This window comes from Lathyrus oleraceus, chromosome 6 (genome assembly GCF_024323335.1).
Source record: "Lathyrus oleraceus cultivar Zhongwan6 chromosome 6, CAAS_Psat_ZW6_1.0, whole genome shotgun sequence".
Lineage (NCBI taxonomy): Eukaryota > Viridiplantae > Streptophyta > Magnoliopsida > Fabales > Fabaceae > Lathyrus > Lathyrus oleraceus.
The window spans coordinates 156,356,919-156,373,707 of NC_066584.1; the positions used below are offsets into that span (position 1 = coordinate 156,356,919).

Genomic DNA, 16,789 nt, shown 5'->3' on the forward strand with positions numbered 1-16,789 from the left:
GTGCTTTTGGTTGATAAGTTGACTCTAGTGAATCAAGGTCAAGGTGGTGAATTCAGAGTTGATGAGAATGGTGTTTTGAAATTTGGTAATCGGGTGTGTATTCCGGATGTTACCGAACTTAAGAAGAGTATTCTTGAGGAAGGACATCGTAGTGGCCTGAGTATTCATCCTGGGCTACGAAGATGTATCATGATTTGAAAAAGTTATTTTGGTGGCCGGGAATGAAAAGAGAAATTGCGAGTTTTGTTTATTCTTGTTTGACTTGTCAGAAGTCAAAGATTGAGCATCAGAAGCCGTCTGGGCTAATGCAACCGTTGGCTATTCCAGAGTGGAAGTGGGATAGTATCAGTATGGATTTTGTTTCTGGTTTACCGAGGACAAATAAGAATTTTGAAGCTATTTGGGTGATTGTAGACAGATTGACAAAATCGGCTCATTTCATTCCGATCAGAATGGATTATCCGTTAGAGAGATTAGCGGAGTTGTATATTGAGAAAATTGTAAGTTTGCATGGTATTCTGTCGAGTATTGTTTCGGACAGAGATCCTAGATTTACATCGAAGTTCTGGGAAGGTTTGCAGAGGGCTTTGGGAACTAAGCTGAGATTGAGTTCTGCATATCATCCGCAGACTGATGGTCAGACTGAGAGGACGATTCAGTCACTAGAGGACCTTTTGAGGGCTTGTGTTTTGGAAAAAGGAGGTGCGTGGGATTGTTATTTACCTTTGATTGAGTTTACCTACAACAATAGTTTTCATTCGAGTATTGGTATGGCACCGTTTGAAGCTTTGTATGGTAGGAGATGTCGGACACCTTTATGTTGGTATGAGTCCGGTGAGAGTGCTGTGATTGGACCGGAGATTGTTCAACAAACTACGGAAAAGATTAAGATGATTCAGGAGAAGATGAGAATTGCTCAGAGTCGTCAGAAGAGTTATCACGACAAGAGGAGGAAGTCACTTGAGTTTCAAGAGGGAGATCATATGTTTCTTCGTGTTACTCCGATAACTGGGGTTGGTCGAGCTTTGAAGTCGAAGAAGTTGACACCTCGATTTATTGGTCCTTATCAGATTTTGGAGAGGATAGGGGAGGTAGCCTATCGTATCGCTTTACCGCCGTCACTTGCGAATTTGCATGAGGTTTTCCATGTGTCTCAGTTGAGGAGGTACATTCCTGATCCGTCGCATGTGGTCCAAGTAGATGATGTACAGGTGAGAGATAACCTGACTGTTGAAACATCACCTATGAGGATTGAGGATCGAGAGTTGAAGCAGTTGCGGGCTAAAGAGATTGCTTTGGTGAAGGTAGCTTGGGGAGGACCAGCAGGTGGCAATGTGACTTGGGAGCTTGAGAGTCAGATGAAGGAGTCATATCCGGAGTTATTCGCTTGAGGTATGTTTTCGAGGACGAAAACTCTTTTAGTGGGCGAGAGTTGTAACACCCCGATAAAATAAGATAATTATTTAATTTAAGTTAATAATATATTTATTAATTTAATTAAATAATTGGAATATTATTATTGGAATTATTATTATTGGGTTATTATTTTATTGGAATAAAAGTTGGAATTTAGAAAAGGTCCCATTTAGTAAAAAGGTTTATTTTTCACGTGAAAAGGAAAAAGGGACAGAAAAGTGGAAAAAGGGCAAAGAGAACCAGAGAACAAGGGTTGGAGAGAGGAAGAGCTTGAAGCTGAAGGATTGCCGGATTAACTCAGGTAAGGGGGGTTATCGTCGATTAATGGGTATTATGGGATAACATGTAATGGGTAGTGATAGACTATTGATTTGTCCCTGATTAGAATGATGCATGATGAAAATTGTGAAATATTGGATGAACGAAAAATGGGTTTTTATTGGAGAAACTCGTAGGAATTAGATGTAATAATGTTAGCATTTGTGAAATCGAATAGGGGATAATTCGTGTTAGGTGGTATGAACGATTATTGTGTAAAATTGGATTGTAGGAGGTTGGAATTGGGAGATCTCGTAGCAGAGAAAACCATAGCAGATCTGAAAAATTAGTTTCTGGTCATACGCGTATGGCGCTAGGCAATACGCGTATGAGATGGTCTGGTACGCGTATGGCACTAGGCATTACGCGTATGGATGAGGAAGATGAGGTTTTGAACGTGGTTTGGTCTCTGTTGGTACGCGTATGGGGAAGTGGTACGCGTAGCATACGCGTATGAGACAGGTGATACGCGTATGGGATTGGCGTAGAAATGGGCCATACGCGTATGGGACTAGGCAGTACGCGTATGGGCAGGATTGTGATTTTTCTGTGCTGTTGTTGTGCAGTTTTTGGTTGTTCAGCTGAGTAATGAAATTTAGCTGATGTATGATAGAGTAGGGATCATTTCCCGTTGTTTTGAGTAGTATAGGTATTAGTAGAGTATGCTAATGCTGTGATTAATTATGTGGTATGACATGATATGATTGTGTGTGAATATGTTGATGATGCATGATGATATGCATAATGTTGTGAATGTATCTATCATGTATGAAATTATGAATGGACTGTTTATGGCTTAGAGTGTGAGCATATGTCCATTGTGGATGATTGTTGATGTTTGCATGACTAAGTGATTTAGCTTGCATATTGTGGCCTTTATGGTGGTAGCTAATTCCCATGGTGGGGAATTAGTGAGTTAGTATGGTGGATTGTTGTTGATGTTTGCGTGCTAGGTGATTAGCGTGCATATCATGGCCCTTGGGGTGGTAGCTAATTCCCATGGTGAGGAATTAGTGAGTGAGTCACTAGGTCTCAAATGAGTGGGACTAGTGAGCTTGGTAGCCGTACCTGGATTTGGTCGGTGAGGTTGAACTATATGTTCACGAATAGTCGGTACCGCATGCATGGAGTCTCATTGCATAATGTATGTATGTATGGCGTATAATATGAATGGATGTATTCCAATATTATACGTGTGTTTTATGGTTGTGTTGAGTTTGAGTATGATGATGATGATGATTATGAGTTGATATTGCCGTTGCTGAATATGTGTGATCTGATTAGGGTGATGATATGTGTTAAATTACTTAACATTGCATGATATTTTATAATGCTTATTATATCGATTGAGGAACTCACCCTTACAACTATTTTTCAGGTAACGAGCAGTGATTGAGTAGAAGCTAGTCCTTGGAGTCTAGTGTAGTCTCCTTAGTGGGTCATGCTCTGATAGATGTAACATCGGGACGGGATGTTTTACCTTGTTGAATAATTTTACATGTAATGTGTTACATGTTTTGCATGATTGATTTGATTTCTATCCGCTGCGTATTGTGCAAATGCGTTATGTTTTGAATTAATAAAAGAGCATGACAGTTATTTGGTGAATGTTGTGAAATGATTGTGTGACACCCTTAAGTGCATAATTACTCTGATGATATATTGCTATTTTAATTAAATAATTGGGGTATTTTAGAAGGGTGTTACATTAGTGGTATCAGAGCATAGTCGGTCGAGTCGGGTCGTAATTATTCTGTTCCCTGTACGGGATAGGTGTTGTGTAACCCTATCAGTACTTATTGTTTAGCTTGTTGGGTTTTCAGAATAGAGATGGCTGGAAGAGGTAGAGATGATGCTGCGATTGCTGAGGCTCTGGGTATGCTAGCTGGAGTACTTGGAGGGAATCTGAATGTTGTGGGAATGGGAGCTGCTCGTCAACTGAGTGAGTTCCAGAAGAACAATCCTCCAATGTTCAAGGGAGCATACGATCCAGATGGTGCTCAGAAGTGGTTGAAGGAAATCGAGAGGATCTTCCGAGTGACTGAGTGTGCCGATAACCAGAAGGTCAGGTTCGGTACGCATATGCTGTCAGAAGAAGCAGATGATTGGTGGGTTGCTACCCGCACTGAGTTGGAATCTGCTGGGAATGCTGAGATCACTTGGGCTGTGTTCAGAGAGAGATTCCTGAGGAAGTACTTTCCAGAGGATGTCAGAGGAAAGAAAGAGATAGAGTTCTTGGAATTGAAGCAGGGCAATCGGTCTGTTACTGAGTATGCTGCTAAGTTCACAGAGTTGTCGAAGTATTACACTCCCTATGACGAGGCTACTGGGGAATTTTCAAAGTGTGTGAAGTTTGAGAACGGGTTACGTCCCGAGATCAAGCAGGCTATTGGGTATCAGCGGATTAGAGTGTTTTCTGATTTGGTTGACTGTTGCAGGATTTTTGAACAGGATACCAAGGCTAGAGCAGAGAGCTATCAGCAAAGGGTTGATAGAAGAGGCAAGAATCAGAATGATCGTGGGAAACCGTATGCAGCTGGCAAAGGTTTCCAGAGACAAAGTGGGATGAAGAGGCCTAGTGGGGGAGACTCCAGTGCCCCTGCTAAGTGTTACAGATGTGGTCAGGCTGGACATCGTATCCATGAGTGTACTAGTAATGAGAAGAAGTGTTACAAGTGTGGAAAAGGTGGTCATTTGGCTGCAGAGTGCCGGTTGAAGACTGTGACTTGTTTCAACTGTGGAGAGGTGGGTCATATCAGCCCACAGTGTCCTAAGCCGAAGAAAGAGAACCAGTCGGGAGGCAAGGTCTTTGCTTTATCGGGTTCTGAGACTTCTGCAGATGATCGTTTGATCCGAGGTACGTGTTATATTAATGGCTTTCCTCTTGTAGCTATTATTGACACAGGTGCGACTCATTCCTTTATATCTTTGGATTGTGCTGTGAAACTTAAGTTAGAGATATCTGAGATGCATGGGAGTATGGTGATTGATACTCCTGCGAAGGGTTCAGTGACTACTACTTCAGTTTGTTTAAATTGTCCTTTGAGTATTTTTGGTAGGGACTTTGGGATGGACCTAGTGTGTCTTCCACTAGTGCAGATTGATGTTATTCTGGGTATGAACTGGTTGGTGTTTAACCGAGTTTATATCAACTGTTTTGATAAGACTGTGATTTTTCCTGAGAATGAGGAAGGAAAGAATTTGTTTCTATCAGCAAGGCAGGTGAATGAGGCAGTAGCAGATGGGGCCGAGTTGTTTATGTTGTTAGCGACTGTGGAGGCTAAAGATAAACTGGCGATTTGCAATCTAGCTGTGGTGTGTGATTTTCCTGATGTGTTTCCGGAAGAGGTGAATGAATTGCTGCCAGAGCGTGAAGTTGAGTTCTCGATTGATTTGGTACCTGGTACTAGGCCGGTATCGATGGCTCCTTACCGTATGTCTGCTGTTGAGTTAACTGAATTGAAGAGTCAGTTGGAAGATCTGTTGGATAAGAAATTTATTCGTCCGAGTGTGTCACCGTGGGGTGCACCAGTGTTATTGGTTAAGAAGAAAGAAGGTACTATGAGGTTGTGTGTGGACTACAGGCAACTGAATAAAGTGACGATCAAGAATCGGTATCCGTTGCCGAGGATTGATGATTTGATGGATCAGTTGGTTGGTGCGAGTGTGTTCAGTAAAATAGATTTGAGATCTGGGTATCATCAGATACGTGTGAAAACTGAGGATATTCAGAAGACTACTTTCAGAACAAGGTATGGACATTATGAATATTCTGTAATGCCTTTTGGTGTGACTAATGCGCCTGGAGTGTTTATGGAGTATATGAATAGGATTTTCCATTCGTACTTAGATAAGTTTGTTGTGGTGTTTATTGACGATATTTTGGTGTATTCGAAATCTGAAGAAGAGCATGTTGAACATTTGAGAGTGGTTTTAGGAGTTCTACGAGAAAAGAAGTTATTTGCTAAACTGTCAAAGTGTGAATTTTGGTTAGAAGAGGTTAGTTTTCTTGGTCATGTGATTTCAAGAGATGGTGTTGCTGTTGATCCTTCTAAGATAGAAGCGGTATCTAAGTGGGAAGCTCCGAAGTCAGTTTCTGAGATAAGGAGTTTTCTTGGACTTGCAGGGTATTATAGGAAATTCATTGAGGGATTCTCTAAGTTGGCGTTACCGTTGACGATGTTGACTAGAAAGGGGCAAGCGTTTGTTTGGGACTCAAAATGTGAAGAAGGTTTCCAAGAGTTAAAGAGAAGGTTAACTACTGCTCCTATTCTGATATTACCGAGTCCATCGGAACCATTTGAGGTTTACTGTGATGCTTCATTGTTGGGTTTGGGTGGTGTGTTGATGCAGAACAAGCAGGTTATAGCTTATGCTTCGAGACAATTGAGGGTTCATGAGAGGAACTATCCGACACACGATTTAGAGTTGGCGACTGTGGTTTTTGTTTTGAAGTTATGGAGGCATTACTTGTACGGGTCAAGATTTGAGGTTTTCAGTGACCATAAAAGTTTAAAGTATTTGTTTGATCAGAAAGAGCTGAATATGAGACAGAGGAGATGGTTAGAGTTTCTGAAGGATTATGACTTTGGTTTGAATTACCATCCGGGTAAAGCAAACGTAGTGGCTGATGCATTGAGTCGGAAATCATTGCATATGTCTATGTTAATGGTTAAGGAATTGGATTTAATTGAGCAGTTTAGAGACTTGAGTTTGGTGTGTGAGAGTACTCACAATAGTGTTAAATTGGGAATGTTGAAGTTAACGAGTAGTATTCTGGATGAGATCAGAGAGGGTCAGAAATCCGATGTGCTTTTGGTTGATAAGTTGACTCTAGTGAATCAAGGTCAAGGTGGTGAATTCAGAGTTGATGAGAATGGTGTTTTGAAATTTGGTAATCGGGTGTGTATTCCGGATGTTACCGAACTTAAGAAGAGTATTCTTGAGGAAGGACATCGTAGTGGCCTGAGTATTCATCCTGGGGCTACGAAGATGTATCATGATTTGAAAAAGTTATTTTGGTGGCCGGGAATGAAAAGAGAAATTGCGAGTTTTGTTTATTCTTGTTTGACTTGTCAGAAGTCAAAGATTGAGCATCAGAAGCCGTCTGGGCTAATGCAACCGTTGGCTATTCCAGAGTGGAAGTGGGATAGTATCAGTATGGATTTTGTTTCTGGTTTACCGAGGACAAATAAGAATTTTGAAGCTATTTGGGTGATTGTAGACAGATTGACAAAATCGGCTCATTTCATTCCGATCAGAATGGATTATCCGTTAGAGAGATTAGCGGAGTTGTATATTGAGAAAATTGTAAGTTTGCATGGTATTCTGTCGAGTATTGTTTCGGACAGAGATCCTAGATTTACATCGAAGTTCTGGGAAGGTTTGCAGAGGGCTTTGGGAACTAAGCTGAGATTGAGTTCTGCATATCATCCGCAGACTGATGGTCAGACTGAGAGGACGATTCAGTCACTAGAGGACCTTTTGAGGGCTTGTGTTTTGGAAAAAGGAGGTGCGTGGGATTGTTATTTACCTTTGATTGAGTTTACCTACAACAATAGTTTTCATTCGAGTATTGGTATGGCACCGTTTGAAGCTTTGTATGGTAGGAGATGTCGGACACCTTTATGTTGGTATGAGTCCGGTGAGAGTGCTGTGATTGGACCGGAGATTGTTCAACAAACTACGGAAAAGATTAAGATGATTCAGGAGAAGATGAGAATTGCTCAGAGTCGTCAGAAGAGTTATCACGACAAGAGGAGGAAGTCACTTGAGTTTCAAGAGGGAGATCATGTGTTTCTTCGTGTTACTCCGATAACTGGGGTTGGTCGAGCTTTGAAGTCGAAGAAGTTGACACCTCGATTTATTGGTCCTTATCAGATTTTGGAGAGGATAGGGGAGGTAGCCTATCGTATCGCTTTACCGCCGTCACTTGCGAATTTGCATGAGGTTTTCCATGTGTCTCAGTTGAGGAGGTACATTCCTGATCCGTCGCATGTGGTCCAAGTAGATGATGTACAGGTGAGAGATAACCTGACTGTTGAAACATCACCTATGAGGATTGAGGATCGAGAGTTGAAGCAGTTGCGGGGTAAAGAGATTGCTTTGGTGAAGGTAGCTTGGGGAGGACCAGCAGGTGGCAATGTGACTTGGGAGCTTGAGAGTCAGATGAAGGAGTCATATCCGGAGTTATTCGCTTGAGGTATGTTTTCGAGGACGAAAACTCTTTTAGTGGGGGAGAGTTGTAACACCCCGATAAAATAAGATAATTATTTAATTTAAGTTAATAATATATTTATTAATTTAATTAAATAATTGGAATATTATTATTGGAATTATTATTATTGGGTTATTATTTTATTGGAATAAAAGTTGGAATTTAGAAAAGGTCCCATTTAGTAAAAAGGTTTATTTTTCACGTGAAAAGGAAAAAGGGACAGAAAAGTGGAAAAAAGGGCAAAGAGAACCAGAGAACAAGGGTTGGAGAGAGGAAGAGCTTGAAGCTGAAGGATTGCCGGATTAACTCAGGTAAGGGGGGTTATCGTCGATTAATGGGTATTATGGGATAACATGTAATGGGTAGTGATAGACTATTGATTTGTCCCTGATTAGAATGATGCATGATGAAAATTGTGAAATATTGGATGAACGAAAAATGGGTTTTTATTGGAGAAACTCGTAGGAATTAGATGTAATAATGTTAGCATTTGTGAAATCGAATAGGGGATAATTCGTGTTAGGTGGTATGAACGATTATTGTGTAAAATTGGATTGTAGGAGGTTGGAATTGGGAGATCTCGTAGCAGAGAAAACCATAGCAGATCTGGAAAATTAGTTTCTGGTCATACGCGTATGGCGCTAGGCAATACGCGTATGAGATGGTCTGGTACGCGTATGGCACTAGGCATTACGCGTATGGATGAGGAAGATGAGGTTTTGAACGTGGTTTGGTCTCTGTTGGTACGTGTATGGGGAAGTGGTACGCGTAGCATACGCGTATGAGACAGGTGATACGCGTATGGGATTGGCGTAGAAATGGGCCATACGCGTATGGGACTAGGCAGTACGCGTATGGGCAGGATTGTGATTTTTCTGTGCTGTTGTTGTGCAGTTTTTGGTTGTTCAGCTGAGTAATGAAATTTAGCTGATGTATGATAGAGTAGGGATCATTTCCCGTTGTTTTGAGTAGTATAGGTATTAGTAGAGTATGCTAATGCTGTGATTAATTATGTGGTATGACATGATATGATTGTGTGGTGAATATGTTGATGATGCATGATGATATGCATAATGTTGTGAATGTATCTATCATGTATGAAATTATGAATGGACTGTTTATGGCTTAGAGTGTGAGCATATGTCCATTGTGGATGATTGTTGATGTTTGCATGACTAAGTGATTTAGCTTGCATATTGTGGCCTTTATGGTGGTAGCTAATTCCCATGGTGGGGAATTAGTGAGTTAGTATTGTGGATTGTTGTTGATGTTTGCGTGCTAGGTGATTAGCGTGCATATCATGGCCCTTAGGGTGGTAGCTAATTCCCATGGTGAGGAATTAGTGAGTGAGTCACTAGGTCTCAAATGAGTGGGACTAGTGAGCTTGGTAGCCGTACCTGGATTTGGTCGGTGAGGTTGAACTATATGTTCACGAATAGTCGGTACCGCATGCATGGAGTCTCATTGCATAATGTATGTATGTATGGCGTATAATATGAATGGATGTATTCCAATATTATACGTGTGTTTTATGGTTGTGTTGAGTTTGAGTATGATGATGATGATGATTATGAGTTGATATTGTCGTTGCTGAATATGTGTGATCTGATTAGGGTGATGATATGTGTTAAATTACTTAACATTGCATGATATTTTATAATGCTTATTATATCGATTGAGGAACTCACCCTTACAACTATTTTTCAGGTAACGAGCAGTGATTGAGTAGAAGCTAGTCCTTGGAGTCTAGTGTAGTCTCCTTAGTGGGTCATGCTCTGATAGATGTAACATCGGGACGGGATGTTTTACCTTGTTGAATAATTTTACATGTAATGTGTTACATGTTTTGCATGATTGATTTGATTTCTATCCGCTGCGTATTGTGCAAATGCGTTATGTTTTGAATTAATAAAAGAGCATGACAGTTATTTGGTGAATGTTGTGAAATGATTGTGTGACACCCTTAAGTGCATAATTACTCTGATGATATATTGCTATTTTAATTAAATAATTGGGGTATTTTAGAAGGGTGTTACAATTCTCATGGTGATAATGGTCTATACCACCCTTCGACCTGAAACCATTATGGACCCTAGATGTAGAGTCGAGTGCCTTATTGTTGATCAAACATTATCCGTAATTGGATGACCATAAAGACAGTTGATGGGTACTCCACGAAGTATGCTAAGGGACATGAGTGACCTAGATGGAATTTGCTCATCCTGCGTAACAGGATAAATGTTTATGGGCCCAATATTGAACTGGACAAGGATGACACGGTCTATGCCTTGTGTTCAATATAGACATAAGGGCAAAAGGGTAATTGTACACATAAGTATTATCACAAAAGGATTTGTCAGATCAAATGATATTTTCGTGTCTTGGGTAGCAGTGATGTGTTGTTAGATACCGCTCACTGTTTATTATGTTAAATACGTGATTTAATATAATTGTCAATGCCGTGAAAACCTACAGGATCACACACAAAAGGACGGATTGATGAGGGATAGAGTAACTAAGGAATACCGTAATGTACGGTGCACTTATGTGAATTGTAGAACATCGTAAGGTACGGTGTACTTTAGTAGAATACAAAATATGGTAAGGTATCACGAGCTTAAGTGATTTTGGCATATTATAAGATATTGGCCACATACACTTGAGTGGGCTTTTTTAGCTTGTAGCCCATACAAGTGGTTCTATAAATAGAACCCTTGTGTAGAAGCAGTTGCAATTTCGTTTCTCTCTCTCTCTCTCTCACACACACACACACGCACACACACACTCAAAGCCTCCATTCGTAGCAGCTAGCACTGAGATTGAAGAAATCCGTTTGTGTGGACTGAGTAGAGGCGTTGTCATTGTTCAACGTTCGTGATCGCTCCGTAGATCTGCATCAAAGGTTACAATCGCCACAAGAGGTAACGATTCTATCACTGATCATGCTCATTGTAAGGATCACTAAAGGAGAAATTTTAAATTCCACTGCATTTTGGATCGCTCTTTTCCTTCAATTTTGACCATGGGTAATCCTTCCAAAGAAAGGGATACCTAGAAGGGGAAGTGTGAAATGGCTGAACAAGAAAGATCTAAGCTTCAACAGGAAGTTTCAACCCTACAGGAGAAAGCTAGTCATGCTGAGTCTTTTTAGAATGAGGTAAGAATTCATTGATTTCCTTCCTCCTTAGTTGCCAAGATAGTTGAGCTTGAATTCTCCTTGTAGATGGTGAAAAGGTCTCGAAAGGAAGCTACCAATGTTGTAGTGGAAATGAAATTTTGTGCTAGTTAGGCTTTGGGATCCCTTTAACAAGTGAAGGAATCTTGGGCTAAAGACCATGCGGCCTATGAGGGATGGGTGGATGGACTGAGGAAGGAGGTTGATGAGTACCTTCAGCAAACTCTTAAGAGGGTGTACATAACCTTTGGCTAAGCGGTCGACCAGGTGAAGACCCTTTTCCCAGACATCTTTAATCAATGCTTGTAACTTGACTCGTTCAAGGTTGTTCGGGATGGGGCATTGGCGGAGGATGTCGGTGCAACTTCTTAGGGTGGAGAGACTTGATTTCCTTTTTTTAATTGTAATATTTGTGCCCTTATGTTATCTTGCTACTTGTATGAACAATGATATTTATATATTTACCTTTTTTATGTCTTCTTTGTGCATGATGTAATTTATTTAATATTCTTCATGATCTTCTCGCTTTATTATCTAGGGCTTTCTCGACTCGGTGTCTCAGCTTCGAACCAACTTGTGGTTCTTGCCCTTATCGTGATTGAATTTGATTGTTTCATTAAGTATGGGAAAGTACCATTAGTATTATCCTTTTTGTGTCCTTATTGAGTGGGAGTCAGCAGGATCCTTGAAGCTCGTTGTTGCCTCTCTCTAGTGAGATTCTGTGTATTCGCAATTTTTTGTGATCCCGATTGATGCAAGCCACAGTAACTACCAAGCTTAGTCGTTACTCATCTCGGATGAGGAAAGTTTATGGAAGTCTTCAACGTCACTAGGAACCATCCTCAACCAAATGTGGGATTTTTGTCCATTCCCCCTGGTTTTATCCTGATTTCTGATGGATGTTTTCAGGGCTCTTCCGCCTACGCTCTTAGAGTGACTAGTTCCTAAGAGTGCATCATCTGCGCTTCAAGCATGTTTCTCCTACTGGGATCATGTTTCATAAACATAGTTTATGCCATATTGTTGAGGATTATAATAGTATTTGTTCATACATCATTTATTTTAAGCAAAATATTTTTATTTAGCTTTGAAAAATCTTGAAAGGTACTTATCTTATACGTCTAGGGTATTGGCATTTGTTTCTTGGACAATCGACCATTGGAAATCTGCGTTTGGCTGTCGGTCGATTTTATCTTTGAAGTGATACGAGTCCTGGTATACCCCTAGTGTTTACCTATCTCTCCTTTATCTTATCCATGATCCTCCTTTGGTATGTCGCATATGTGTTATCCTAAATAGTGTCCCATTATCCACGATCCTTTGGTATGTCGCACATGTGTTATCCTAAATAGTATCCCATTGTATTGGTAATTGACTTGACTGATCATGAATGTCACTTTCTTCCTATGAGGTCCGAACTGGATATGTGATTGTATCCTGAATAAGTTCCTTCAAGATGATGTGGTTTAATTGATCGCACAAAAAGTCCAAAAATGAGTAGCACCAGTAGAAATGCCTAATCATGTTTCGCCTCACAAATTTATTTAAGAATTCATTTTCGTCTCTCTTAATATGGAATGTAGTATCCCATTGTATTGGTAATTGACTTGACTGATCATGAATGTCACTTTCTTCCTACGAGGTCCGAACTGGATATGTGATTGTACCCTGAATAAGTTCCTTCAAGATGATGTGGTTTAATTGATCGCACAAAAAATCCAAAAATGAGTAGCACCAGTAGAAATGCCTAATCATGTTTCGCCTCACAAATTTATTTAAGAATTCATTTTCGTCTCTCTTAATATGGAATGGATGGAAAAGATTAAAGTAGATCACTTTAATAAAATTAAGAAGTCAATACTAGGAATCTAATATAATTCTCAAAGTAATATTAAAAATATATAAAATTAAAAATTAAAATTAAAATTGATTTTTGCCATTTGTTTATCTACTGGAGTATTATTAGTTACCCACTATAAGTTTATTCACTATAGTTGTTTATATAGATGTTCTTGTAGGCATCCCACTAAGCTTGGCCACCTTAACAAATTCATAATGACTATTCCCTCAGCTCCACTAGAAAATGATAAAATAAAATTACTGTACTCTCTAAAATGAGACTGCTCACTTTAGAGAAGATGAACCCAAATATCTTAGTTTTATTCAGTTTAATTTAATTTCAAATTGATAATGAGAAAGGTTTATCTTTTCTTTTACATGTAACATTTGCAGACACAGCTCTTCTGGATTCAACAATGTGAATAGGTGTTTATTTCCATTCCACCCACAATGTACCATTTATACAATTTGATTGTTAAATCATAACACTGAATTATCTTTTTGAATCTTGTTCTAGACAAAAGTGCAAAAAATGCCTCATAATCTTCTCCAAATACAAGCCTACGATTTATTTATTTCTTGTCACGAAACCATCAATAAAGAAAAAAAATAGTGGGGAGATATATCATGGAGTTCGTTAACTATATATAGTTGATGTCAATACACACCATGAATAATTAATATCAATTGATTTCTGGGTTAGGCAGTCTATTATATAGTTGATGGTGCCTCACTTTTCAGTGGAAGTTTATTAAAATATTTTTTAGTGAAGGCAACAATTGATTATGGCTTTATAGAGTAGGCGGCATGAAAAAGTGTAGTAAGATAGGCAGAATCCAACCATAACTATATGAAGGGTTAATTACACTGATTGGCATGTCAAATACAGTTCACCTCACTTAAATATAGATTCATAAGGACTGGATCAAGCAAAATCAATAAAACATTTGATATACAAATCTACACGCCACCATTCTAGGTTCTCGCAAATATTTAGAAGGGAAGTTGATACAATAAAATTACAAGTAAATCACAACAGAATAGAACAAATCAAATCAACAAAAGAACTAAAGGAAGTTAGAATAACTTATCATATTGGCTAGTGAGTGAACTTCTCAGATTTGAATAAAGGCCGTAGAGTGAATATTGGCGAAGGTTTTTCACTTCATACCAAGAATTGAGAGCTGATAGGTGTTTATCAGTGCCAGAGAATGCCAATTGTATACCTAAGCTGCAATCCACAAGTCCTCCATGGCTCTTGCAAGTAGATGTTTGTAGTGCACAATCCTGATTGTTAAGACAGACAGCTTTTGAATTTTTCGGGCATTTAGCACACCCGTCTCTTTTCCAATATAAATTTTGCAGTCTGCCCTTCGTGAACTCAAGAACCTGCAGGGGTAAGATTTCAATAGGTTTTTAGTAAGGATTACAATTGCAACTATGAGAATACAAAAAGAACCCATAATTATTGGAAAGTGTATTTGTAAAAAGAGGAAAATAATCTCCTTACAAGAGTAAAACTGGTTACAGTATATGAGCCATTTGCAACAAAAGCAGGAGGAGACCTTGCTGCATATTTACGACCAGCAAATGCAACCATATAGCCATACGAGTCCTGGAACAATGGCAAACATACAATCCCACGTAAATTAATCAACAGAGACACAAAAGGCGAAAGTTAACCAAACCGGTGATGAAATTAAGCCGCCACAAGTCAAGCATTAAGAACCTAACGGGCTCAATTAGGGAATTATATATATTTGTGCTTACTTGGTTTAAAAACTATGGCAATGCCTGTTCTAGCAAGTGGAGAATGGGAAAGTGGAAAACATAAATAGAATTTAAAAAGGAGTTAGATAAAGATTAAGATCTTCACATTTCTCTCAAAAATTAATTTTAATTGATTTTCATGCCTCCAAAACTTGTATTGTAAATTAGTCTATGTTGTTAATCTCAGAGAGCACCGGGTAGCAGTGACCCCCTAAAATGCTATAGCGGATAGCGGGATAGCCGCTATTGCAAAAATATAAAGCAGTATACAAAATTAAAGAAATCATCATAATTAATAGTTAAAGAACCTAAAGTATAGAACAATAAAACTTAAGTAGGGAAGAACATAACGAAACTCAAAGTAGGAAGAAGAACAAAATGATTGTTTGTGAGCAAGAACATAGCAAAATGACGAACACAACATTACTCTTAAAAGGATTTTGATTGAAATGTATACCATTTAAAAAAAGAGAACATTTTAAAAATAAGAATTTCAGGAATTTATCCCTGAAACTGAAACCCTAAAAGTAGATGTGATAGTGGTTTGGGACATCGGCTAGCAGACAAAAAGCACTGCACTGAATCCTTCCACAGCTGCACTAGTAAGAATATAGAAATTATCTGTGCTTCTAGTATAAAAAATCAGAACGTATATATGTAAAACACAATATCAATCACAAGTTGTTAGTGCCCAGAGCACAATGATCCATCAGAGTGCTAGATTGCTCTCTGCCTTGCATAAACCAGAAATTACACAATGATGAAGATCCCTTAACTTCCTAAGCTTATTTCCTTAAAACTAAACACAAGACACAACCTACTCATTCTCAAAATTGCTCCTCCCAATTACATTAACTAACTGCCCCCTCCCTTCTCTGTCCTAAACCTCCTCTCATACACACTCTACAATTTTGGCATGCTAACCGCATCAGCACTAACTTCCCTTTCAGCTTCATTTTCAACTATTCCTCACGTTATGTTTAGAATGCAGAAATAAAGTAATTTCACTCCCAAATTCTCCAACTCCCCATTTTCAAGTAAACAACTCAAAGCGAAAAATTGACAACTAAAAATATAACCAACATTTTCACCAAAACAAAGAGATATTGATCCATTACCCCAGAACCACGATCATAATAATCCAAAGTACCATAAAATTAGGGTTCAGAGTATATATATATTTCAGTTAATTAGCCATTGGCAACAGGACAAAGGAGCCTAAAGCAAATAAACTAATCAAAATCGGAAAACTACAACATCAAAGAAACTGTGCCCTAATTGAATCCAGTTTTTTCAATTAACAACAACAAAAACCAACAACTCTACAAAATCAAACGAATATCCACTACTAAAATTGAAATTCAGAAACAGAAGAGAACTAACCGCAACGAATGAGGAAGAATTAACAGTTAGGAGCGAGATCTCGTCGACCTTAGGTCTGAACAAAGAGATCTGAGAGTTCGAATTGGAGAGAGAGAGTCTAGTATCGCAGGGAGATAACTGAACGCTGTTATTGTTATTGTAGAAGAACTTGTCTTTTGCTGCGAAAGCGAGTCCAAACGTAAAGCCGTCTGATCTCTGCACGCGTGTGTCCGTGCATGGAGAGAATACTTTGTTTGTGTCTCCGGCGTATGCCGGCAATGCCGCCGCCAGAAACGCCACAACGATTGCGGTCGTTAGTGCGCTGATAACCGCCATGGAAGAAGATTCTGGAGGTTTTGCGTTTTGGCCGAGGCAACACGCAGTTGATGATTACAGTGCGAAACTGCTAATTCGGTTTTCTTGCGTTAAGTCCAGGTGTTCTTTTGATTGAAAAGGTAACGCCGTTTACTTGAAGTTTAGTCACGTTGCGTTTGAACTTAAACGACGTCCTCGTTCAAATTTTTAAAAAAATTATTCATTTAACTTTTATTTTATTTTTGTGAAAATATTAAATAATATTTTTTAATTGAAAACTTAAATAACTATTTCGATAAATTATAGCTTAATTTTATTAAGACAGAAAATATAAAAACATTTTTACTACTTAGTGTATCTCTTACAGCATAACACTA

The 16,789-nt window shown here is 39.0% G+C and overlaps 1 protein-coding gene across 1 annotated transcript; it reads right to left on the reverse strand.

Moving 5' to 3' along the window:
• Window positions 1-13,791: 13,791 nt before the first annotated feature.
• Window positions 13,792-16,585, reverse strand: LOC127091779 (uncharacterized). The gene is made up of 3 exons (XM_051030482.1): window positions 16,119-16,585; window positions 14,476-14,580; window positions 13,792-14,354 (listed from the first exon to the last, which is right to left on the reverse strand). Exons 1-3 carry the CDS (start codon window positions 16,431-16,433, stop codon window positions 14,043-14,045), a joined length of 732 nt encoding a protein of 243 aa, XP_050886439.1. The 5' UTR covers window positions 16,434-16,585; the 3' UTR covers window positions 13,792-14,042.
• Between the last annotated feature and the right edge of the window lie 204 nt (window positions 16,586-16,789).